General features: G+C 39.2%; 1 protein-coding gene across 1 annotated transcript; it reads right to left on the bottom strand.

Moving 5' to 3' along the window:
* Positions 1-2,386: 2,386 nt before the first annotated feature.
* LOC116487871 (plasminogen-like) lies at positions 2,387-27,236 on the bottom strand. The gene is made up of 19 exons (XM_032185090.1): positions 27,188-27,236; positions 25,735-25,870; positions 24,427-24,533; positions 20,735-20,849; positions 19,656-19,828; positions 18,942-19,071; positions 18,696-18,814; positions 17,049-17,211; positions 16,017-16,147; positions 14,986-15,145; positions 13,228-13,409; positions 12,116-12,264; positions 11,286-11,379; positions 9,949-10,066; positions 8,811-8,885; positions 7,657-7,797; positions 5,179-5,285; positions 3,577-3,722; positions 2,387-2,548 (listed from the first exon to the last, which is right to left on the bottom strand). Exons 1-19 carry the CDS (start codon positions 27,234-27,236, stop codon positions 2,387-2,389), a joined length of 2,457 nt encoding a protein of 818 aa, XP_032040981.1.
* Between the last annotated feature and the right edge of the window lie 367 nt (positions 27,237-27,603).

Raw genomic sequence — 27,603 nt, 5'->3', positions numbered from 1 at the left:
CCAGCAAAAGATAACAAATACTCAAAAATTCCATTAGGCAATACCTACAGGCACTGAGGAATAGCTTACAGACACCAGGAGAAACAGGAACAGTTTCTAGGTCTGGCCAGTTATTGTAAAGAATTTGTGCCAATGTTTTTTGAAGGAATAGCACTACTGGCAGAACTTACCAAAACACCAGTACATGGGGAATAGACAGCAAGTGCCAGATGGCAGGAAGCCTTTCATGTGCTCAAGGAAGGACTACACTCAACAGATTCTGAAAGCATCCAAGTTTACTGAGCATATTTTGAACATATACCTCAAGAAATGCCTTGGCTATATTCTCCTCTGGCTATATTACTAGAGGAGAACTACGTAGGGAAACACTGAGAGTTATACTTAAGAAGAAAACTTTTGCCACTGGAGAGTGTGCTATATTGGTGACAGAGCAAAACAAACTGTTCCTGTGGGACACACTTCAAGTGCTGGTCCAACTACGTCTCGCAGGTTGTTAAGTGAGGTGAATGGTAATGACAGGCTGCAGAAGTGGTCGTAGCCTGAAGTATGTTATCCTGTAGCAGCTTGTCACATGCTCAGTTGATCACACAGAAGAAAAGTGAAAGAGGCCCACCACCATCTCCAGCTCCTCTTGGTCAGAGCACAGAGATCTGTGGCAGTGTGAGAAACTGCATGCTAGGGCCACATCCTTTAAAAAAGATGGCCTGCTCCTGTGGCCATGGTGGGAGTACATAAACACGGGCAGACTGGATGAAGGGAGAGCAGGAGCTGGGAGATGGAGACAATATTAAGAATCTGGAAGGAATCCAAGAAGATATTGTCAAGAAAGACTGGGTTAGAGAACAGTTACTCAAACAGTATCACAATGACCAATGGAAATTGCTGAGTTGGTCTTAATAGAAACCATGAGGAATTGTTAGAAAACACCAAGGAGTGAGTAGAGAATCTGCAAATGTTTTCTTTTTTTAAAACTTTTTTTTTTTTTTAATCCTAAAATGAGTTTATAAAGCCTCATCTCCAAAGAGTTCCTTAGAGCAATAATAAAGTACCTAAGTACTGAATATAGACTTGTAGTATACTTCAAATCAGACACAAAATGGGAAGACTAAAACATACAGAAATACATGTTCAGATTACAGATCCACCAACAGGCGTACGCTTCTGCTATTAGGACAATACATATTCTGCTTGGAAGTGGTGTGTTTTAAACTGATACACATAAAAATGGAACAACATATGCAAATGCTGGAACTAGCTTCAGTAACAGACTTGGAGTCAATGGGACAGGTGGGTTTCTGTTGCTCCTGGAACACATCTCTGTGGTTTCCTTTGGTTGCTGCTTGAAGAGACATTTTCCAACTCAGCTTTTCTTGACAGCTTTGATAGCAGTCTTTTCCCATAGCTCTGAGTGGCAACCAGGCCACATCTCTTGGCTCTGGGAGGCTTGACTAATCTGGTGGTTCCCTTGCTTTCTTTACCTCCCTGCTGCGGAGCACACAAGAGCACAGGCTGCCAAGCCTAATGAGTCAAGCAGCAGTGCCCTGGTGCACAGCTTCCCTTGCCCAGCTTCCCTGCCCTCTGAGACATCCTTGCCTCTTCTGGAAATAAACTGAGGAAGAACAGTTAATTTTAATTCCCAAAGTCAATGTCAGGGGTGAACTGTTGGTGTTGCAAGTGAAAATAGGGTTTCTGTGCAAGCGCCACACAAACATGTTACATGCCATCCAGCTCACCACTTTGCCCACTGGAATAGACAGTCATTTTTTCCATACAAATGTAAACCCAGGAAATTTAGGTGATTGCACAGTACAATTCAAAGCTCATCTAGAGTGGTGAGAATGGGGGTATTAGCCCCAGGAAGAAGCAAAGCCACCAGCTCCTGGCAGCATGGTCACAGTGTCCTGTCCTTACCCAAGGTGGTGTCTGGGTTTGGTTGTTACCTTCCCAGTCCTGGAGAAGCAGCAGAAAGGGGGACAGATGGCAGTGGTGGGTACAGGAACATGCTTGTTTGGGAGAAGGTTTCTTGCACAGGTTTTTAGGAAGACCTAGTGCCTAGAAATAGGCAAGTTGCTTGCATGTACAAAGCAGAACGGTGGGTGTCTGAACAGAAAGGAAGTAATTTTCATGAGCTGGAGCATTTCTCAGAGGAGAGGTTTGAAGCAGGAACCTGACAGCCACTGCCACATGCAGCATGGCTGACTTACCTGTGCACAACACCAACATACTGACAGACGGTAATAATTGGTCAACATAGCTATTTCTTTCTGATAACTACTTATTCTCAGCCAGTAACAATATTTATTTAAGATTCTTATGAATTATTTTGATTTTTAAACTATACTAGGAATGCCATTTCTGATGCAGAAAAGCTAGCCTGCATCCAGATTCAGTGGGCAGCCATTACATTCTTGATCCAAGAAAGAAAGCTAGGAATTTGGACAAAACCAGTAGGCTTTGATGGCTGGCTACAGTCTAGTCCCCAAGAGGTGACTCCATATTGGACAAATCTGTCTTTATTTTGGCAGACCAGAGGTCCTCCAACTTCAGCCTAAGGACAAGAAGAGAGAATAAGGTAAGTCCCCTAGTGATGACACTAGACATGCAAACAACAAAACATTGGCAGGAATAAGACTGTGGTAACTGAAGCATTGTGGTAACTCTGAAATATAGCTGAGGTGAGGACTGTAGAGAGAGGGAGAGTATTTTCTTCTACCTTTTGTACACAAAAATTTTTGGGAAAAAGCTTTTCCCAAGCACACAGGCCATGTCTTTGGTCTGAAGAAGAAAGACCCAAGTACCAGTCATGGATATAGGAATATCCTCAGATCTTTGTGAGGCCAATTACACAGCAAAAGGAAGTCTCTCAATTTTCCACATCCTCTGACCTAATTAATTCCAGACAAAATGATTATAATTATAATGTTATTTCTTAAAATCCAGGCATAGTAGGATATGAATACCTTGTCCAGTAATTTATGTGCCTATCAGTGAATGCACCATCCACACTCTCAGAGATGGCATTTGTACTAGCACTGAATACCTGCTCACACAGACTACCATTTTCTTTCTGTCACCAAGTAGTCAACAGATTTTTATTGAAGAATATCTGACATGATATCCTCTATTAAGAAAATCACATTTTAAAAGTATTTTCATATGCTTGTGAAAATTAGAAAACCGGAAGCACTTCGAGCATTAGCAATCAGGGGATTAAATAAAAATGTGGTACAACACCAGGTGGACACCTGAAGCATTCACTAGTTTTCTGTCTCTGCCTAGGAACAAAGGAAAGTGCAGGTAGTATATCACTGCCTTTATTTGTGCTGGGATGGGATATTCACAGTCTTGGGCTACTACCAGTAGGACATGTCAGGATGCCTTTTGGGGAGGAAGGAGAAATTACCCTATGCAATTTCCCAGCTACTCTGGTTGACAGTGTGAAGGAAGAAAAAATGCTCTGTATATCTCAGGACTTATGCCTCATGCAGAGGCCTTGAAACACTGAAGCTATTTCTGAGCCTTGAAAACAAAAACTGCCGTTTGATGTGCTCACACTCAAAGCTAGATTATTCTTACCTCGCAGTAACGTACGCTTTGAAAAGTAAATCCACCGCAAAATTCATGATTATTGATACTCCCATGTAAAAAGTCAGGGCGATGGCACATTCTGTTTTCAAGCACAGGGAATTCAATATCTTTTAATGTCTTGCCTGCATTAGTACCTTTGTGAAGAACAAGAAAATGCACCTGTAAATGGTAGCCTAGGCACTGTCATGCCTGAGTAACAAAAGGACTGGGATCTGTCCCCAGCTCTACTATAGATGCTGGGGTCCTGAAGTACCTTGATAAATCTTTGAAATTTTATGTAATTGGATCATGCCTGCTCTCAATAAGCAGTGATTATTCTTCTTTGCAGAGAGTTTCAAAATACATAAAAACAGATGCTTCGTATGCAGAAACGTTGTGCCTATTGTAGGCTTTCATTATTTCATGCTTATTTCAAAGGGAAAAGGCCTGGATTTACTTTGCATTGTTTTGAATTCTTTCAAGCCTAAAGATAGCGTTTTACAGATAAGCAAAGTTTTTTGAAACTAAGGTTGAATTTTCCCAAAGCAGAGTATATTTAGATGTGGGTCTCTAGCTCTGCTCCCCCTTTCAGAAAGTAGCTGCATGACATGGCAGGACCCTCTCCTACGGGTTAAGAACAACAATAGTCTGTTGATTCTCCCACCCTAATGCACTACCAGAAAAAATCTAGCCTGTACCATTTTCTTGTGGCTGTGATCACAAGAACATGGCAAGCAGCTGCCACCGTGTGGCAAGCTAAACAAAAGCAACAACAACAACAAGCACACCAGAGAAAAGTGTTTCTTGATAATGCTGATGATAATGCTGCTTGATAATGCTGCAGCAAAAGCGAGTGGAAAATGGCTGGTTATTCTCAACCCTTGAGCACAGGTAGAGTGAGAGATGGGCAGCAGGAGTCCACATAGGTCATTTTTTAACTCTAGACTCTGAAACAAATTCAGGTGGAGATTTTACTGACATTAAAAACCTTCATCTTGAATTCCTTTGCCTGTGTAGTTGGGTCTGAGTAAGCTCTAACTGAACGGAGCCACAGTTCCAGGGATGCTCTCTTGTTTCAGGAATAAGGCCTTAAGGCTTGTGCTTGCTTGTATATCCTACCTGTCTGGAGTGAACATACAGAAGACTCTGCAGACAGTAATGTTTAAACCAAAGGAAGGCAAGCACAAACTTCATTCATATGTTTAAAAAACTTATATCGTAATATCAAAGTTAAAGTCAAGGATATTACTTGACTATTGTCCTTATTTGTGCAAATACAGCATATGTGTAAGCTGAAGAAAGACACACAAAAAAAAAAAAAAAAAAAAAAAAAAAGAGAGAGAGAAAAATTTACCTCTGTTTTCTCTTGTTTAATGAATTCAGTTAATGAGTTAATGTGAGTGATGGGGGGGGGGGTAGGGGGGGGAGAAGGAGGAGGAGGTGAGATCGAGGTCTGAGAGAAAGAAATAGGACAAATAATGTTGCCCAGTGACTTCTGACTTAGTTAAATCTTAAATAAAATTAATTTTTCCAGGCTCCCAAAGTACATATATTTTGGAATTTGGATTCAAAAACCCTCCTAAGTTTTCAGCCTCACTGAATATGCTTTACCTCTTGTTTTTCCAAAGGCAGTTAGAAAACATACTGAGTTTCTTTCCACCATAAGACTTGTTTCAGGCAAACAAACTGGTTTTACATGGTCACCAATTCTTACAGGACTGTAAAACAAACAAAGAAAAAAGAAAGATACTTATAAAAATGATCATCTACTTGTTCAGTCTTCTTATTCAGTAGGCTGTGCCAGGAAGTGGGTAGATGGGTAGATGGGGAAAGATGGGCAAGATGACAGCATCTTAAAGTTACCTACCAGCAGGTTACCTACCAGCAACCAAAAGTCTCTGAGATGTGTTTGTGGGCACAGCCACAATGTGAGTGTGTTTGCAGCATAGTGCTAACAAGCTGATATCTGGTTACCCAGGTAGCGTAATAGGAACATGTACAAGCCCAAGCACAGCCTTAGCACCCCTTGCAGGTGGGGTAAGCCTGACTTCTCTTAGATCCTCCCTGACTCAGAGGATATTTCTAGAGACTTTATAAGAGGAGGGAAGGTTCAGTATAGCAACGCTGTGTCTGAAGAAGATATTAAATGAGATGTACCACTGTCAGGAACCATCCCTGCAAAGGTTGGTCTTGCTTTTTAAAGAGAGCAAAAGGATCTGAGTAAACTCCAAATGTTGGGTCAGAGTAAAATAAACCTCTCTTTATATGGGCTCTTTTCAGGCCCAGAATGATTTTCAAAGTATGTGACATGATAGCCAACAAGATCTCCAATGTCCAGTTAAAGGAACTAATAAATCCCCCGTTCCTAATTAGGCTGTGCAAGGGCCATGAGCCCCATGAAGATACAGGAGAATGGAAGACTAAATGGAACTGATTCTGACCCATTTGATAGTAAAAATTTCTTCAAAACAATGATCTGAATGAAACAGTCCAGAAGGGTAGGAGATGCTAACTATCTCCTTTGCTAAAGCTACAGATATGCCAATGCATTACCCACCATTTTGAACTCTATCCTCCAGATCTCTGAAGTTCAAGATGGGAATTTCTAACCTCCACTCTCTCATAGTTCCATTAAATTAATCCTGCATAATTCCTTATTCTTTTAGGAATGAAATTCAGTTCTGTAGTTTCCAAAAATTGTTCATTCACTTCTCAATAAAGCCCATTTTTGTCAAAAAAAAAATAATCCTGAAAATTTGTAGGCAAGATAGGCAAGAGGAGAATAAAGTGAGAAAGCTCAGCTTGGTGGCTTCTCCCCCAGTTTTCTATCACTCTTTCTCCAGTACCTTTATCTTCAAGGTTGTATTTAACAACTCAGGTTAATTCCACTGTAGGTATGGTCTGTATGATTTGGAAATAATGAGGCCCACAAAGAAAGGTGAAAAAAAAAATATGAAGGGAGGATTTAATGCAGTTGAAAATAAGCAAAGTTGATCCAAAGTCAGAAATTGATGGATCTGTGTCCATATCCATATCTGCTATTTATGGCATCTCACATGCAGAATGTGTTCAGATGGTGAGTGCTGCTGATCTAAAACTGACTGCAGTGCTGTAGCATGCATGTATCTACCATGCAAATGTGCACAGAGCACACAATGGAAGAGGAAATGGATGAACTAGTTAGAAGCAATGGCAAGAGAAAAACAGATGGAGCACAAGTTTCTTATTCTCACCTGAAATTAGTGGAATTTTCATTAATCAAGCACCTGAGAACTTAAGTTTGAAATTTAGTGGAAATGTTCTAAATTCATTAAAATTAAAAATGTTATGGTGAATGTTTTAAAGAGAAATTCTTGGGTCAAACACAAGCTTTTTATTCTCTTTAATCTATGTGTGGTGAGCATAAGAACAAGAAGAAAACTAATGACTAAGAAAAAAAAAATTGCAGGAGAATTCCAAAAGAAAACTAATAGCGTTGGAATAACAGCACAGATTTGAGCAGACTGTTCAGACACATAAGCGAGACACAAAAGAGGGCTTCAGGAAATTACAATTATGCACAGGGATTTTCACTGTATCACAAGTTGGGTCTGGTTTTACAGAGTTTTTGGCCACATCTGGTGCTCATGAAACATGCGTATGACCTGGCCTGCAGCACTGTCAAGGAAACTGGACCTTTCCACTTGCTCCATAAAGAAGCTGTGGTGCTTCTTGGCCAAAACTTCAGCTGGTGCTCACAGCCCTCATGGCTGAGCAGAAAAAGCCTCGAAGCCACAACTTTGCTTTGGTTTACTTCCACACTCCCTGTTTCAGTGGAGACACCATTTAGCAGGTGGTGAGTGGAATCCCCCATGGCAATCCCTCCCATACTAAACCGGGGTTGTCTTTCCTAAACTGTGTGTGTAGCTCACACAGGCTCACACAGGGGGGGGTCTTTCAGGAGGACAGATGCTCAGTATTTGCCCTTGAATAGGTGTGTAAGCTAATACTCAAAGGGACTCTCACACTCACACAAATCTAGGCTAAGGTAACTCACGACTTCAGAATAAAGATGTAGGAAAGTGAGGAAAACTCGGATTGAAATGGCACCTGTGCAGCTTTAGCAGGGCAATGTCAGCTCCGCCTGGTTCCTTTAATAATTTCTGAACACTTCGTATTTGAAGGGATGGTGCTGGTGCGTTTAGATTCTGTATCCCAAGAAAGACCATATAGGAAGAGGGATCTGTTGACCTGGAAGAAATGACAGTAGCAACGTTATAGACCCATGCATAGAATCAGGAATGTCACTCATAAAATTTGCTCATTTCCCAAGAGAACTGCAATAAACAAGATGGCTAGGCTGCTGTTTGTAACTATGGACGTCCACATTTACTCTTGGGGAGGAGAAAAATTAGATTTTTTTGACAGTTTGATTATTATAGTAATGAAAAATCCCATGAGCTGTAAACAATGTGGCACCTTCTTGCAGTGTTCTTAACTGCTGAAGCCCTGAGGGTCAGCTGCTAGCCACAATTTTTCTAAGTACAATTAGCACCATCACAGCTGCCATTCAGCATGCTTTGGGGTGAGAGATACAGCAGATGGAGGAGGTAACCTCTGTTGTGCTCTGCATCTATTTGACTGAGACAGAAGCAGCAGACAAATCTACCTGCTGGCAAGAAAAGACAGGAAGTAAGGCGTAGGTTGGGAGGCTGTAGCAAGCAGCTGGAAATTTCTTGACACAAGCCCTGGTTCTGCTCTAACCAGCCTCAAAGGGAAACACTTACTTCTTTTTGCATCACCAAAAGAATGATGGGAGCAGTTGAACTACAGCTTTTAAGAGTAGTAAAAAGAAAAGGAAACAAAACAAGGACCCTGCATACTGTAGGGCAAAAACCAAAATGACCATACTACAGTGCTTGCAATGACATTAACTGTGCTATCAGGTAACTTACTACTTTGGATATGGCTTTGCTATTCTATAAACTTCTCATGTCTCAGTAGAGTGTATTGCCTTTATCAGTCATCAGTGTTATTAAGGCTTTAACTTATTAAGTGATTCCCCAAGACACACAGTTGCTCACTTCAGACATTAGAGATGCTCCTTGCTTGCTTTAACATGCAGAGACTGTGCAGATGTTGCACAGGCCAAGGAACCGCCCTCCAAGGTCAGTAAAGTGCCTTTGCAGGTACATCTTGCACCTCTGTTGATTTTCTCATCCAGCTGTAAGGAATGCTTGTCACTCATTCTAGTGGATACTCACTCTTGCAAGCACTGAGCTGCAGTAAGGACCCACTGTGGATGTATCAGAGTGCCAGAACAATGGTGTGTGTTGGTGCTAGAAAAGAGAAGATAATAATCACATTAATGTAAGACTGCACGGTCAATTCTCTACCACCTGTGCTGTGCCCAATGGGAAACACTAGCTACTAGCAAACAAGCAATAATCCCCATATTGAAATCTTTTAACACTCAGAGATTGTCACCTACCAATCGCAAGAGAAGTCAAATACAGATTTTCAAAGGACAAACTTTATCTGCATCAAAACATGACAGATATGAACAGAAATTTGATACCCAGGTGACACTTTTGCTACAATGATCCAGTTTAGAGGTATACTTTAGAGGCTAGAGGTGTGCTTTCAGGAATTTAATAAAAGTAATTGCATTTCCTAAAAATTTCACTTGTGATGTAATGCGTTTGTCCTGATAAGCAATTAAAAAAAGGCTACTTCCTGCTTATCTGTGGGGATGTCTTGGACTAGTTATTTACTAAGTCTTACTATGGACTTTCAACTTCTCTTGGGCTATTATTTTTTTATGGTGATTGTCAACAATTCTATACAAATTTTCATTAGCCTTCTTCATATCCTGTTCAGCCACTCCGCAGCTGTGGAAATGCTATGCATAAATCTTTTTTTTTTTCTTTTTTAATACAGAGAGACAGTGATCTTCACAGGACTTCTAGCACAACTAGTGTAGTCACAACAGCAATTTACATTTGAACATTCTTGGGCCCATTGCAGAATGCAAATAACTGTCATTATCCTCAGTGGGAATTATTACTTCCCCATTTCAGTAAATCAAACCATATTCAAGGTCTGCGGTTCAAATTTGCTCTCTAGAGATTAGGGAGAAAGTGGAGAGTTTGGGACTAATGACTTAATAGTAACTACCTGTCAACATTATGACACACACACACACACACACAAAAACAAAACAAAACAAAACAAACAAACAAACAAACAAAAAGTTAATTTTAAATGTAAAGTTATTTTATGTAGAAACCAAGTCCAGTCTCCAGAAACATATGCATTGTTTCATACCAGTCCCTTCCTGATACCTGTTTCTTGTGAAACCCTGGTGTTTACTAGTGGTGATACAGTCTGGAATATCAATACCTTGACCTGAGACTGACATGCCAAGGCCAAGACCCTGGAGATGCATCACACATGCCATATTGCTCACAGATTCTCCCACTTCTCATTGGAAATTTTCCACAGTCATGATCAGAAGAAGCTACAGCATTGAGAAAAAAAAAAAAAAAAGCTACAATGAAAGGTTTTAATGCACATCTGTAATGCTATTCACAGTGCAATCTGATGAAAGAGAAAGAGATAAAGCATTTTTATATCTTCTTTAGGGTTTCACTGTTTATGTTCTTTAATAGGAACTAAGAATAAGGAAACAACCAGACCCTTAGACGACATTATGTTATCATTACCTGGAGTATTTTAACCTGGAGCTAATACATCACCTTTGACATAAGACATTAATTTACCTGGCAAAAATTGTCAGCTAAGTACTTGGATGTCGTCAGATAACATAGGTAAAACTACAATGAGCCCTCCCCCACAATGAAAATTTGGGGTGGAAATTGAAGGGAAAGGGAGTTAAAGAAAGTAAGTTTATTGCCCAGATCAATTCAATATAATAAGAATTTCTAAAATATTCAAAACATTACAGTCTACACCTTGATCAAAGAGCAAAGCAAGTGAGATGCCTCTAGCAGGTGCACCACATAGCGCTCCCAGTACTTTACAATTGTTATTGGCATCCATTGCCAGGACACCAGAGAAGCTAAAACATCTTTTTCTGCTGAATTTTCAACAAACAGTACATCCACTCAGTATTACAATTACTATCCCAGAAGAGAATGAATGAAGGAAACCTGCATAAATATCCAGGACCAAATTCACTAACTTCCCAAAAGAAAGGCGACATGTCAAGGGACAAATTATTTTAACATCCAGATCAGAATACAAATGATGTCAGTAAATGATAAAAAATTAATCTCTGGTACTCCCAACTAACAGATAATTAATTCGTTTTAGCAGGTTCTCAAGGCATTAGTCCTGCCACAAAGTGCTTGGAAAGCACACTCCTTGACATGCATGTCAAGGAAATCCTCTCCTGTGTTTGATCACTCCAGGGAAGGAGTGCCTCTTTCCACAGCTCCACTGGATATCTCAAATTCATCTAGCAACTCTGAGTGCTTAGCCTCACTGATAATAAAGAGCATATGAATTGTTATCTATGAAGTCTTATTGATGATTTTTGGCACCACGCTATCTAAACTGGCTGAATATTACAGGTTTTGTCAAAATGCCATACAGATCTAAATTCAAATCTAAAGCTACTGCCTACTAGAGTTGTTTGCTGCTGGACTGAAAACTTTTTGTAACTATCATGATAGGTTGTAGAATGGGAAAACAGAGAAGTCTTTAAGGATAATTACAGCAGCGCGGGATTTCACAGTACTCCCATTTTTTTTCTGGGTCTGTTGTGAAGCACCAAAGGCCATTTACATCTCCATCAGGATTCCTGCAATACTGTAATAATTACAAAAACAAAGAATGAAGACTCCAAATGTTAGCCACAGAATAAAGAAGTTTATGGATGCATGCTTTCTAAAAAGTGTTAATCAACATTTTTGAATCATTTCCCCCAACCATTTCTTCGTTAGGTGTTATGTGCTTTCTGTTGCCACTAAACACAAAATTCTAATTTTTGTTATCTCAAAACCAATAGTAAAATTATATAAATATGACAAAGCTACTATAATTTTCTTCATCCACCAAGAGTTCAGCCTAGATTTAATGCTTTTTAAGGTCTTCTGAGAAGTAAAGTTTGTAGAAGTAAAGTTTGATGTGGGATGATTAAGCACTTTGCACTAAAACACCTATTGTTGGCTTAATCCTTCTACTGAAGTCAGTGACAGCAAATTAGGTCAGCCCTGAGAGTATGCCAGAAACCTGCTCAGTTGGTGACAAACAGCAAAATGCATTGCTCTGGTGCTTGCAGAAATAAGAAAAGCCCTGCATCATTTTTTTCTGCATTGTTTGCATGTCATCATCAACCTTATGCTGTGCTTGAAATAACAACATCCTAGGTAATGTTAAATGCATCATTCCCTCTCCAGCACTGCTGTAGGTCTAGGATATCAACATGATGACTTCCAGGTACACTTAGCTTGGTCTATAGAGACTTAATATGAAGTGTTTACTGAGGGGTCATGGAGAAAGGAGACAACGTTCAATGACATCAGGTGAATTAGCAACTGTTTACATTTTTATCCAGGCCTGCTCTTGGATGAGTCAGAGGAGTGAAGTATTTGTGGCTATGAGGGCTCTGAGAACTCCACTCTTGACAAGTCCTACCATTTCCAGTTTTTGCGACTGTGCCGCGATAGTCTTTACCATTGCCATTAATGCAGTCTGTGGAAAAAAAAATAATAAAAATAAAAATAAATGATTGTTACCTGTTGAATCTATATTTGGTGGTGGTAAGCAGAACTAAGTCAGATTAAGTACTTTCAGGATTTACACGTTCTTTACTGTCTATAGTGGAAAGACAAAAATGTACCCTGGGATGTGATCTCTTAGTTTGTCAAGATGGATGTCTTCCTGGACATACAGAGTAATTGAACTGCAAAAAAAAAATCAAGGAACTTCAGGCTAAATATTTTCTGTAACATAGTGCAAATATCTGAAAAGACTCCAAGATCCTTGCTAACCTAGGATCAGTAAACACCTTTCAAGAGAAAAGCATGTTTAAGGGTCATCAGGCCGTTATACTGAGAGAGCGGTTGTTGTTTCCAAGGGCATCACTTCAGCTACTTTTTCCTGTTGCATGTGAGTAAGAGTACATTGCCATTTAGGAGTGAATTTTTTATCTAACCCCGCCAAATTCCCCTGCAAAATAAATATTCAATGGAAAGCTCTACCAAACATTCTGAAAAGTCACACTGCTTTGACCAAGAGGTCATATTAATTAAGGAAGTATTAATGAAAGACAGGGCAAAAGCCTTCCTCTGTTGGTGTACACATTTTCAATAACATGGTTGCCTATGAACAATACAGCAAGATAAGGACAACATCCTAAAAACATAAAGCACAGCACAAGCAAAATTCTCTTAACAACATTTACTGTTATTTTATTTCAATAGCACACAACAACAGAAATTGTTGTCTATTTTCTTCTCAGTCCCCTAAATGAAAAAGATATCCCACAGAAAGTACTGTAAAATGATACAGGCTACAGGATATAATCTGACAGCAGTATGGTTCTGAAATCTGGAGGAGGGATATAACGCCTATGTTCTAGTACTACTCAAGAATAACTCTGAAAGATATTGCTATTTGTGGTGACAGGAGGTGACAGCTATAGCCATCTGTTACCAGACGTGGTGGGTGTAGTCAGGACAACACTTTGTTCCTTCCGGTCATTTGGTGTGGCGTCTTCTGTATGATCATCACATCTCCTGAGATTGCAGTACTCCCAGATCTTGTTGGGGTCTGTGGTGAAACACCACGGGCGGTCATCACCGTCTGGGTTCCTACAATAGTTCTCCCTCAAATCCCTGTGAAAATAGGTACAAATATTCATTCTGCATGAGACAGAAAGTAATCATGGGAATATCTTGCCAAAAAGAATATGTACTATGCAGAGATATATACATGTATTAATTCTTTTACTATTGCCAGGTACCGTATTACCATCAAAAACATTAATGGCTGTGATAAAACCGGAGAGTTATATTTCCCATGTACATCAGAGTCATGAATATATTTATACATAAAGAAATGTAATTCAACCACAAATTTAAATTCTGGCTGCAATATGTCAATGTACTGAGTAGTTAAATAAATGCTTGATATGACAATAAATTTATTTCAAAGCAATATGTATGAGCATACACAATTGTGTGAATGTGCAAATTAGCAATAAATATGCTGGAAGGTTATATATATATTTTTTAATGCCAGAGGGTTCTTTCTTATATGAAGAAGCATGGAAATTAAATACTCATGCAAATTATTATTAACTTTTTTATTTATTTCAAAAACAAACAAACAAAAAACAAACAAACAAAAAAAAAAAAAAAAAAAAAAAAAAAAAAAGACACAAACCCCACAACACTTAATTCAGCAGGAATACTCCCATGACTGAACTTGCTGGGGCAGGGGGGAATTAGAGTATTTTTCTCCAACAATTTGCAGAGTTGTGGTATTTCCCCATCTTGAAAAAAGTTGAAATACTTTTTTTGTTTGTTTTCAGATATGCCAGAATACACAAGTTCCACATTTTCACAGCTAAATTTCATTTTTTAAAAATGTCTGTGAAAAAATGTGCCTCCTCTGAGTATATTTCAATATGTTGTTATTTTTATGACAAAAAAAGACTGAAAAATTCCAAATAAAATTATTTAGGGTGACATTATTTAAAAAAAAAAAAAAAAACAAAAAAAGGCAAAAAAATAGAAAAATACTAAAGATCCTGCCCATACTTGTAATCCACCAAGCAGTGATGGATGTCATAGCAATAGTCTTGTTGCTTTTGTATGCTTATTGACAACTGGCACATTAGTAATTATGGCTAGATCTCTAAGTTGTTACTTAATCCAGTATTTTTACTCTGAATAAGAAAGTAAATAAATCAACGGCAAAAATTCTCTAAATGAAATTCTGGATGCCCAGTTACAACCACAAAGAACATCTAAAATGATAGTTCTAATCATAATGCACTTGTCTGTGTAGTTTGCAACACAAATGCTGTGTTTTCCCCAGATGAAACAAGTAGAAAGGCCCCCATGAACATCTCAAATTCTTAACAAAAGGCATTCAGTAGATGCCAAACTCTGATTACAGGCCTCCCAGATTTGGTTACACCAGCTCAGGTTTATGAATAAAGGGTTACAGTGGTATTTTACTAAGAATTTAAATCACAGGTAAACACAGCTTTTATAAATGAGACTAACAGAAAATGTTTCTGTATCTTGGTAAAATGATAGTGAAAGAAATTCTCTTTTATATGTACATTCCCTATTAGTTTTTAATAGCATAAATGTGCAAAGATAGCAAAAATTTCAGCAATGATCACTGTCAGAGCAAAAAAAAAAAAAAAAAAAAAAAAGTTAAAAAAAGTGAGATACATACGCGTTTGGGAATTTTTTCAGGATCTTTTCAAGATTGTGTGGGGACTTGGAGTTCCAGGCTTGGCATTTCCTTCCTGATTCAGTGACGGAAGTTGTGCCACGATAACTTAGGCCTTTGCCTCGATAGCACTCCTCCACCTGGGGAATCTGTGCTGGCACATCTGCAGCAAACAGCAGAAACCTGTCCCTTGCATCATGGCTTTATCTTCATATTGAACAGGCACAAGAAAAATCAAACAGACAAGAAAACAGAAGGGATTGACTCATTCATACAGAGGGCTTCCAGTGAGAACATCTTGGCCAGTGTGAAAAACGGAAGGGCATTTCCAAAGTTATTTAGAGATTTCACAGATTACCCTTATATGTCAGATGCTGGCTGGTGGAAAGTGCATTCCTCAGTTTCATTTTGGCATTTGTGGAAATGTTTGAGTTGAAAATGAAAAATCCTCAAAGGTTAGAGATGTTAGCTATTTTGTCTCAAATAATTCAAAAATATAGATGATGTTAAACTCCTATTCTTCTATTACTCTTTTGATTGCACTAACACTTTCTTGTTATTTTCTGTGCTTGAATGGATGGATGTTTCAGATGAGATTTTTTAATATTTTTGGACTTTGGAATCTACTGTCCTCTCTTCCATGGTTACTTTCCAAAGATAGGACTTCCTTTTATTTAGCACTTTTAAAAATCTCTTTAAAGCTCTTTTTCATTCTTCAGTGAACTTCCTAGAAATGCCCTACCTTTGGGGGAAAAAATAAAAGGAATAAAAATATATATTTATATTTTTTGATACTGTAATTCTTCTGCTGGGTCAGCTGATGACTTACGGCCTTCACTGCACTTACTAACCATTGAAAGTCCAAAATCTGACAGGTTTTCCAACATGCCAAGCAAAGCAACTGCATAAACAACAGTGAAAAAGTGACCAAAAAAGATTTGCCAGGAGAAACAAGAACTGAAATTACAATGAGAAACAAGAAGTGTTTCACAGCTCTGAAGTCTTTATCTCAAGTACACTCCAGTTACTCATACCAGCGCTCCCTTGCTCTGTCCCATCACAACGGGGAATTGAACAGTATTCCCACCGAACACTGCTGTTGCTAGTGTAGCACCAAGGCCTCTTCTCTCCATCAGGGTTTCTGCAGTAGTTTTCCTCTAAGCCCCTGAAACAGTAACACTGGCTTTAAATTACTCATGGAAATCAAGAAGGGTTATGTGCAAGACTTAACAATTACTGCATGCAGAACTCAACTCAGAGGTTATATTTATTCTTACAGATTTGTTGCCTCATGTACCATTATTCTGGGCTAGCCAACAGCCTTTGAATTTCCCGTTTAAATGTTGATGTTATATGAAGAACTTTTACAATGGTTACACTTTCTGCTCTTGTTTTTTAGCCAATATAGGGCAGTAAAAGCTGATATTGAAGTCATCGGTGTACCTGACCCTTACTACAAAAACCAGGCAAGTCTGGATGTCACTTGTTTCTCTCTGCTCTCAGCAGCTTTCTGCAGTGATGATGGACAGGATTTCACATGCCCAGGGAAACTTGAAGAATCCATTTCATAACCCACTGGATCCAAATACAGAGCTAAAAGCCTGGTCATTCCCAGCTACCTCTGCCTATTGACAATGCTCTATAGACCCATCTCCTCTGACCTAGGAGCATTTTGGGCCTTGGAGCAATGCTCCTCAGGAGAGTAATACACTGAAAGTGTGTTAAAGCACAAAGTCAATATAAAAGCACACTGTTAATATAAAAGCAGTAAATACCTATATCTGTGCAATGGGATGAGGAGAAGTGCAAGTACAGGTGAGACAAGTACATGAGATCAAAGCTGTTGGTTAAAAATAAAAAAGGAACGTAGGAAAAAAAAAAAAAAAAAGAAAAGAAGAAAGAAAAAAAAAAAAAAGCAAGACCTGAACAGCAATATGAAAGGTGACAAAAGGAGAGAAAATATCATCATAACTCAGAAAACCTGTGCTCCTGTTGCCTATTCATCTGGTTCGCTAAGGGCTAACTATGTTCTTGGGTATTCATTAAAATGAGGAGTCTCAGCATACTTGCAGGGATATCTGTCAGGAATCCAGCCATGTTTGTGAGGAAACTGCATGTTCCAGTGCTGGCAAACATTTCCCGATTCAGTGATAGCTATCCTGCCTCGATAGTCTTCTCCATGCCCTGAAATACACTGGGAACTCAAGCCAGAAACTGGTGGGCGCGTAGCTGTAACAGGATTAAAAAAAAAAAAAAAAGAAAAAAGAAAAAAAACATAGCTAATGAATGCCTTCAAATATATCAAAACACCTTTGATGTCTGTAATGGTGAACGTGTATTTTTTTTATTTTAGCAGAGATGACATTGGTGAAAAGCCATGGCAAAGCCGAAATGTATGTTATCACAAGAACTCAGGCTGCCAAATGGGTGTCCTCTGTCTGCCCCTTCACATCAGTCAGTAAATAAGTTTGCTGAGACAAGCCAGATGTTGTGCCTGCAGTCCCTTGAGAGCAGAGCTAGAAAGGCAATAAGCAGTCCTTTATGGTCTTGTAAAGACAAGTGGGATGAAGGGAGCACATTAGTATAATATGTATAGGTAGGGTAGAAGGGCAGAAAGGGTAAAGATAAGGGCTAAGAAGAAATGCTGAGAGAAAGCACAACAGTCTTCAGAGGTAAGGCTCCAGTATCAGTGGATTGGGAAAGTGAGGCAGGAGAAAGTGTGAAAGAAAATGAATTTGTCTGGTATGTGGGGAACATCAAAGTAAGACTAATGATCAGAGCCACAGAACCTGCAGAAGCCAAAGAGAAAATGAATTTACAATGCATGCCTATTACATTGCATATGTAATTTCCAGAGCAGACAAATAGGCCTCTAATAGGTCCTATTTAAACTTTATGTTTTAGGCACAAAATGGAGATGCTATAGTATCTTTCACAATCTACTTCATCATGCAGAATTCTATATATTTATTCTTCCATCTATAATTGTTTATGCTGAAGTAAACTAGATCTAGTAAACACATGCTGTTGCTTAGAGCACTGTCAAGAGCAGATGTTAAGAAAGCAAGCTCTAGAGATAGAAATGCAAAGGTGTTTTTTTTTTTTTTTGTTTGTTTGTTTGTTTTTTCTTTTCTCAAAGTGCAGTACAGTTCTACTAATGGTAGTGCTAATCTCATTATTCAGTCCTTGGAAAAGTCCAGATCTAGTGTGCTCAACTTAATGCATTAATCTAGCTCAGTGATAAATCAGATTTTCTCCTGAGGTCTGAACTTTTTTCTCAGGATTTATCTCTCACTAAGGAAAAGGCAGTGTTGGCTGTGCTGGCCAAATCCAGGTAAAATATCACAGAATGGCCATGGTGGCTTATGTATTTTCCATGAGTCAGCAATTCAACTGAAAACTACCACCTGAGATTTAAACTGAAAGCTCTGCCTTCTCAGATAAATTGAAAAGTAAGGTGGTTGAAGACAAATTCTGTTTTCCATAACACCTCTGGCATTGTTGCACTTTGTGACACCTCCACTCTCAGTGACATTACATGATTTTATGCAACAGAAACACAGTGAGTGGTTCTGCTCATTAATGCATAATTTGCCTGATTCACAGGGATTTCCTCAGGATACTCACAGCTGTCATTTCTTGTCTTTCCCCTCCCTGCATAATTTTAATTAGAAGAGCTACCCTGTGGAGTGATCTCAAGAAGTCAGACTCACTGCAACGAGGAATGTTACAATACTCCCAGCGTTTAGTGGGGCTGGTGGTGAAACACCAAGGCCGAAGTTCACCATCAGGATTACGGCAATAATTCATCTTCAGATCCTTCCCTGGAAAGCTGCACATCGAAAATGGAAGACAGGTTTGTGAGTCAGCCTAGCTGTAGCAACTAGGCTGTCTGCAGGCAGGGTTTCCCAGGCACTGTGGAAATGAGTGGGGGCAGCTCAGCAGTGGGTATGACTCACTGTTTCAGTGTATATCCATGCATATGAGGTTCTTGGGCATCCCAATGCTGGCAGTCCAGCCCGGACTCTGTTCTGGAAACATTTCCATGGTAGTCTTCACCATTACACATCATGCACTCCACTGTGGGACCTATACAGAATGAAAACAAAGCAAGGTTTGTACTAGCTCTTGAACTCTGATCCTGATCCACTCATGAAAGACTACATTGAAAGGAAAGCAGAAATAATAAATATTTGCTGTTCTTTTAGAGGCTTTTGCTCCAGGTGATGATGAAAGGAATCCAGAAGACCACGGGTTACACCCTATCCAAGTGAATTAAACTTTAGGGACATGTATATCCCTAAAAGCTTTAGGGATATCTCTATATATCAGGGTGGAGCTTTGCCATGTATCCATGTGTACTGGTAGCAGCAGGGGTTCAATATGTAACACAGCACTTGGGTCAATCTTTACTGTTGTTAAAATAAAAAAAAAATATTAGGGTTAAGCGTAGAACAAAACCAGCAAATTATTATAATTGTTAATTTCTTCTATATTTATAAATTTTGTTGAAACTGGAGCCAGTTATGAAAACAACCTTTGTGTTGATAAATTTTTACATTCCAGCTTGATCTAAATTCACATTTGAAACCAATTGGCAAGAATAAAGTAGGAGTAAATTGCAGGAATAATATTACCTACTTGAAAGCCCCTTCCCTGAAAAATAAACATACCTTCTGCAGCTTCTGCAGTCTGCATGACCTGTCCCTCACACTCTGGGATGTTGCAGTAATCAAACCTGATCGCAGGATCTGTTGTATAACACCAGGGTCCATTTACATCGTCATCAGGATTTCTACAGTAGTTTTCCTCCAACCCTGCACTGGGGTATTTTTCAGGTGTAATACTGCAACAGTATTAAAATTACATTTTAATTCAATCCAGTCAGAAGAGCAGAAGGGAAATGCCCAGCTTTCTCAGCTATCTTTGGGTTCTATTGATTTGTAGCAAAAATGAGAGAAACAGATTCCCTGTTCTAACACGTAAATGAAATCTGAACACCATGCTGTAATTACCGTTACTAGTAGACTCTTCCTAGACCCCAGCTGCCACTAATGAACGATCTTGTAAGAACTATGCCAATCTCAAAGGTAAATTATTGTCTTTAATACTTGCATCCAGCTGATCAGTCAGCTAATTGCATCCTGAGGCTTTCTGATGTATTTTTCCTAAGGCTACTGCTTTAAAAGTGGAATATTTCTAGAATCTATTGACCAAATGCAAGTGGACTCAAACTTTCAGAGACTTTGAAGCAAGTGACCCTATGGTTTTACCTATAGCAGTCCTCCAAGAAAAGACTAAAAGGTTTTAAACAACAGACCTAGATAAGTGTTTCCAAGTTTCATTAGAATGAAGGCTAGCAGGGGAGTCATAAAGCTGGACAGACACCACTGCTCATTTTACCACTGCTCATTTTTTTTTCACACCTCATACAAAAGAGAGAAATTCTAGCCCCACAGTCACAAATAGCAAAATTTTCATCATGAATTGGTGGAAGCAGCATTTCACCTCCTTAGGAGCCCCAGCACACAGACACAGCTCCTCTAGCTGACAATGCAGCCTTTCATTATCCAGACCATTGCAGTTCTCTGACAGTAGAATGAAAAGCAACAAGAGAGATGAAGACAAAATTGTGTCTTAAAAAATCACCTGACATTTGGCTTTAATAACATGCTATAAAGTCATTTATATACATGAAGAAGCTTGGAAAAGATTCAGAACAACATGAAGACAAATATAAATAAGGCCATACTTTGGATCGTGGGGTGTTTTTTCCGTCCACTTCTGGCATGGAATACCTCTCCAAGTTTTGGCTTCTGTTCCTCTGTAGTCCTTCCCAATTCCTCTTTTACATTGTAGAAGGTAAACTGAAATGGAATTGGCTTTGTTAATTCAGTGGTGTTATAACATTGCATCTCTTGAATCTGAGAGTTTGCAGATTTAACTCTGAAGTTAATCAGATTAGATTTACCCATGTTTTGAACAGTTTAGATTTACCCATGTTTTGAATCTCTTGTTCATGCAAACACAGAGATGTGATTCCATAAGATATTTTAAAATTAATAGTTAGAAATGACTGAGCAACTAGAGAGGAAAATTCTTGAAGAATGTTATGAAGCTAATAAAATCACATCAGGAAAGCAGATATAACAAGTTACTATATATATATATTGTGTATGAAATTCATATTTATATTGTCATATTACTGAGATAAGAAAGAAGGTCTTTCACCATCACCTGGGGATTAATAGAAATGTATCGTTCATAAGGCCATTCACAGTATGGGTATCATGCAACCATCCCTTCAGGACAGATCATTTTTTAGTTATCTGAATATGTTTGTCACAGAAGTGACACCTTTGATTCCTCTTAGACTCAGACCTCAGATGCTTTCTGGTGGGATTCCTTGAAAGGGAGAATGCAAAGACCATTGGTGATGCTTTTATTAACAGATACTGAAATATCTCCAGTCATTGGGAGTGACCCTAATTTCCCCTTTCCTGTAATTTGTTTGCACATGGAGGATGCCCTAAATCCCCAAATAAAAAATAAAGATGATAGAGCAATAATATGAGACCAACCTAATAGGATAAACTGAGCCTTGCTCAGGCACCTTGCTATGGTTATTGCCATCACAGTGTGTGATTGGGTGTGCAAATGATGGAATCATAGAAATTCCAAGGTGGAAGGGACCCACAATAATCATTCAGTCCAGCTTCTGGCTCCACACAGGACCACCTAAAAATAAAACTATGTCCGAGAGTGTTGTCCAAATGCTTCTCCAACTCCAGCAGGCTTGGTTCTATGACCACTGCTCTGGGGTGCCTGACCATCCTCTCAGTGGAGAGCCTTTTCCTAATATTTAATATGAACGTCCCCTGATGCAACTTCACGACATTCCTGTGGGTCCATGAGAGATCTTTTCTTCTCCCTGGAAGGGAGAAGAGATCAGTGCCTTCCCCTTCACTCCCCTTCCTGAGGAATCTGTCAGCTGTAGTGAAATCATCCCTCGACCTTCTAAGTTGAACAAACCAAATGACCTCAGCTGCTCCTCACACATCTTGCATCATTTGTGCTGCATGTCTTACCAACAATGCCTCTTGTGAGAACTGCTGCCTGGTTGTCTGGTTACCCCTGGAATGCCCAGGGGTCTTGTCACTGCCACTTCAACTCTGATACTCCAGTAGCAGGTCCCAGCATGACTATCTGTGGTTAATAGTCTTGCCCATGGGCTTTCTGATGTTGCCAGGTACCTCTTACATTGTGTTAACCTATCTAAATAAAAAGCCTGGGCACGTCTAGATGACACCTGAAGAGAGGAAGTGGAGGTTCTGCATAGCTGTATCAGGAATGAAGAACAAGCAAGTAATTTCCTGGCTCATATGGCACATGGAGACTACCACACACTGAGGCTTTGGTATACGAACCCTCTGAAACAAAATGTTCAGTAATAAGCCTTCTTTCTGCTTAACCCCCAATATCTCTCCTACTTTCCTGTCCCATATAGGAGATTGCTCTGATGGTCTATAACTGCTGAAAGTCCACTTTCCTGAAAAGAGTGATGGGACCAAGAGCCAAACTATATGTCAAGACAAAATTAAGGTTCCAGTGGGGAAGCTGCTCCATAAAGAGAGGGAAATCCCTAACCAGGTTGTTGAGGAATATTTCAGTGCCTAATTAATCTAATAAAAAAGTCACGTTCTAAATTGATAAAAAAGTCAGTTCTTAAACTCTGAGAGGAAAATTAGGATCAAAGAAAAGACTCTCGGAGGCATGCATGGGAAGAAATCTGACTTAATATAGTGTAGTAAGCATAGTCCACAAAAGCCTATTTTGTGTATTGTGGATTATTGCTGCTCTTAACAAGGAGGTTGTAATCAGAAGAGGATTCCTCATACAGACAGAGTTTTGCTATTAACAACGAGAAGATAAAACTGGAACTATGAGACACATGTTCATGGAGTTTCTTTTGTGACTATGGACAATCCAGAGTATGGTCTACATACAGAATGAAATTTTCTGTGGCGGAGTAAAATGTGACTGCATAATATTGTGTGGCCTAGCACAGCCAGACAAACTGTTGGGCTCACAGAGAGATGAATCTTTTGGTTTTAAGATAGTTGTTTTATGAAAATCTTTTGCATCCAATCTCAAGGAAAATAAACTCTGTCAAGAAGGACTCCAGAGCAGCTGTTACAAACTTCAAGGTCTGAATTAAGCACAGGTGTGATTGTAAAGTCAACATGAGCCTAAGGGAGTGGCAGTCACAAAAAGTGCTGGAGATTGCTTCCTTCAAGCAGAAGAAATTCCATCTTATTTTAGCTGAAAGGAGTTTTACAGAGGCAGTTACCTAGTGCTGAGGAGTCATGATGGGTACAGAAAATATTTCTGAGACTTCAGAACAGACTTACTGTCTTTATTTGCAAATTCAAGTTCAGCCTGGGTGATGTCAGCTATGATAATTAGGTTGCTTCTGAAAGCTGAATCTCACTTTTACAATACTCATAATCAGTCTTATGAGAAATATCTCTATTTTGAGGTGGATCAGGACCATTACAGGTAGAATATCATGCCATTTGGATTATCCAGATACTTCACAAAGATGGTGGCAGTGATTTTCAGAAGACTACAGAAGTCAGCATATGAAGATAAGCATATGAATCAGAGCTACTTGGGTTTATCTTCAAAGATAAGGAGGCAGAAAAGATAAATATATCAGGCTATTCTATGGTGACATCACCTGATAAGGTGATTTTTAATTTTTATTCCATTATGACGATATCAGATGTGCACAGACACACTGGACTCATAAGGAAATTCAAGAGATATGCATAAAAGCCAAGAGCGACATCTCAAATCTTTCACTGCCTTCTGTGTCTCCTTTGTGGTTCTTCATGACTGAGACCAGGATGTTTGAAGGGAACTGCAGCTGAGACAGAGCTGCCTACAGTATCTGCTGCACTGGGTGCCAACAGAAAATAGGATATACCTGATAGATAAAGTATTTCAGTCAAACAATTCTCAACTGAATTATTACACAAAAATTAGGCAGGTGGGTACACAGATAATCCCATAGCCTTGAAATTTTGTATTACTAATGACTCCGTTAGCTTAATGAAGCAGAGGACTTTAAATACTTAGTGGGAAGAAAAAGGCATTATTTTTGCTTTGGGATATGTTTATTCTGCAGGGTCTCGGTAACATATGACTAAAGGAGATTGGACTGAGTCCAGTCCAAGTCAAATGTAAGAATCCTTGATGCTGTATGGGAAATTTTCTGGCAGATTCAACCCAGTTCATAAGGGGTGCAAGGTGAGTGCAAGCCCACCTCACTGAAACTATCACTGCCTGCAACTGCTTGCTCCAGCACTGAATCAGAGAATGCAAGGATGCAGTTAAAACAGGCTTAATATGTAAATGTATAGTGTTATATAACATACTTACCTCTCTTCTCATAGAGAACTGAATCTGTGCTGCTGAATATCAGTGTTGTTTTGGTATTTTCAGCCAGTGTTAAACACTGTAGCTTTTTCCTGGTGAATAGGAAGGCCCTGTTGAAATCGAGAACACAGAACATAGGAAACAATATTTTTAATTTGTTTCCAATTGTGCAATTGCTAATTCATTTTCTAGAAATTATTATTTTAACAGCACTTTATTATATCCACTTACGTCTTTCAGAGACTGTATTCAGTACCTGAGACACCAAGGGACAGTGACATTTTCTGCTGCTCTGAAGTGTCTGACTTTTTCAGGATGCAAGGCTATGTGAATAAGTTACTGTGTGGGAAGCTAGCTACTGGGTTGGCAAAACATTACCAATGGCATTCTAGCTGCGCAGGTTAGTGCCTTTCCCTGCAACGAAATGAAAACATCTCACTGCTCCTTTGTGAAACAAGGCAGCATTCAGCTATAGAGGCATAAACAGCTCTCCAGTTAGCATTGGATAGGAGAGGGAAATTGGGCATTTACTACAGAAAGACTGATGCAATGTAAATGCACCCTTTATTTGACCTTGTAATTTATGAGTGGAGAAAAGCCACAAGCCAAATGCACAGGCATGGGCAATGCTGCTATAGGCAGAGCTGCAGTACCTGGCTCCTAACTTTGTCCTGGGTCATCAAGGGGTGAAGATGGTGCAGCTCCTGTTGCCTGGACAGTCACCTGCCCTGACCTATGGAGGAAAAAATGTGGCTTTCCAGGAGTGGCTTCCCATGACCTGACACCCGTGTGACAGCACCTTGTGTTCCCCAGGCACTCTGGACTTGTTTTATACAAATGTGTTCATGTAAATCTCATACTGAAGTTCTCATCCTGGTTTCTGAGTAGCATGTTATTGAGTTGGATGTGTAGAGCAAAAAGGCTGAAGAAGACTCAGTATTATTGTATTACAATGTTTCTTGGCAAAAATATGCCCCACTTCACTATAAGTGTTGAAATTAAAAATGAAATGAAATGAAATAAAATTAAAATAAAATAAAATAAAATAAAATAAAATAAAATAAATAAATACTCATTTGCCTCTTCCAAATCATCTCTTTCCAACTGCATGTCCCAATAATTCACCTTCTTAGCTTTTGTGTGTGCGTGTTTGTTGTTGTTGGCTTTTTTTTTGGTTTTGTTTTGTTTTGTTTTGTAGTGCTTTCCATCCAAATTTGAGTGTGAATGCTTACTTCTGAACAACAGGAGGAACATATCACTGATCAACTAGTCATTCACAAAGGTATAGCTTTAAGATTCAACAGAAATTACCTGCAATTAAAATTTCTTTCAGCTTCACATTTTTCTGCACATTCTATTTCATTATTTGTCTCATAAAACTGCTTATTTCTTGTAAGGATCCAAACACCATCCGTTCTTAAATAGTCATCCAGTACATCTCCTTTCACTACAAGGGATGAAAAAGAACCAGGCATTAAAAATGAGAATGCTGCAGTTAAGATCTGTGACTTCAAGTCCCCTCTTCCACGTAGCATTGACAGGTGAGGTCCTTATTTATTTTGCTTGATTCTGGGTGAAAGGCCATAAACTCTGAGGAAATTTCTGTTCCTGTTCTATTCTGTTCCTGCGTTCCAGTCACAAACACAGCTGCATGGAACACATCATAGGAAAACAAACAAACAAACAAACAAACAAAAAACCAAAAAAACAGCAGAAGGAAGACACAGAAATGAAGCTCTGAATGGAGTTATGTATGGGTTTGAAACTGAGAAAAAGAAATGTGAAAAAACAGAGTAACAAGGAGCAGAGAGAGGGACCACTCAGAGAACCTTGGGAAGAGGTATTGATATTAAAGTTTTGGAGAAGCATGAATTGGGATGATGTGAGCTTATGTCCTCCTATATGGAACCCACAATCACTACAGTTGAGCTGGTCACCAAGTAGCTGCTTGTCCTCAGCTGTCTTGCCCTGGAGCAAGAAATCTCAATCATAAGATGACTGCATGGCCTTTTACAATGGCCACCATGTTTTTTGTTGCAATGGCTCAACTAGTCTTAATAACGAATTTGTAAGGCTGCATCTGTGTTGCAACAAAGTAATCCAAGGCTGTAAATTAGTAAATCAATTAGTATGATTATATTGGAAAGCCACATATGCATAAGATGTGTAGAAATACATGCTTATAGATTTAATAATTAACTCTAGAAGGTTTATGCTCATAAAGAAGTTTGCCACGCAATCTTTTTTTTTTTTTTTTTTTTTTTTTTTTTTTTTTTATGTCTGTAAAGATTCTATGTTTCTATTCCTAATCTTAACAGCAATTTATTTCCATATCCAGCATTAGGCTACAGAGTTATGTCAGAGATGCGATTTAAATATTTAATTTTTCAAGATCAGTTATAGACACAGGAAATTCATAAGTGTTTTCTCTGAGGAACCCCAGCCCCTGCATCAGCAAAGGGGCTTTTCCCCACTTACATCCATTTTCTCCTTACGTTGATATTTAGTACAGCATTCTCACAGGCCATTTGTTCCCATGCACACACCAAGGCTGTTACTCTTCTCATGTCTCTAACAAACACACCAGAGCAACCGCAGCTCTTGCTTTGTTCAACAACAATTCTTGCTGGCCAGCAAGCCCCAAACCCACCCTCATCCAGGTAAGTGTTGATACATGGGTTTTGGGACCCATATTCACAACATGGAGCTTGAAAGCATTTGGCCCCCATCTCCCCCTTGCAAGTGGAAGGCAAAGGACTCTTACCCGAGCTGAGCACAAGAAGAAAGAGCAAGGCAGCTTTGCTAATTCCCATTTTGGCCCAGCTGGAAGGTGCTGGAAGTTGTGTGTGTCGGTGCACAAAGTTTTATTGACTTGCACTGGAGTGAGGCGGCATCAAACAAACAGGGCAGGCAGATTAAGTTAATCATTCTCCCATGCTGTGACCCCCTTTACTGTGGAGTGGACGTTCAAACAACCTTGAATTGGATATATTACCAAATCAGGCTCAGACATTTGTATTATTGGATGCTGGGAAATGTGAAGGCACTTTCCTGTTTTGTGAGACATGTTTTTGTTCTCAAATTGTTTGGTATCACTTTACTAAAGCAGAGATGGAGGTGATGGTGGTGGAAAGTATGGGAACTATCTCCAGGCACACTAATTCTGCACAGTCCTGTGTA

The sequence above is a fragment of the Aythya fuligula genome, chromosome 3, assembly GCF_009819795.1.
Source record: "Aythya fuligula isolate bAytFul2 chromosome 3, bAytFul2.pri, whole genome shotgun sequence".
NCBI lineage: Eukaryota > Metazoa > Chordata > Aves > Anseriformes > Anatidae > Aythya > Aythya fuligula.
The sequence above is the reverse complement of the archived record's forward strand: the minus strand, read 5'-3'. Positions and strand labels throughout refer to the sequence as shown.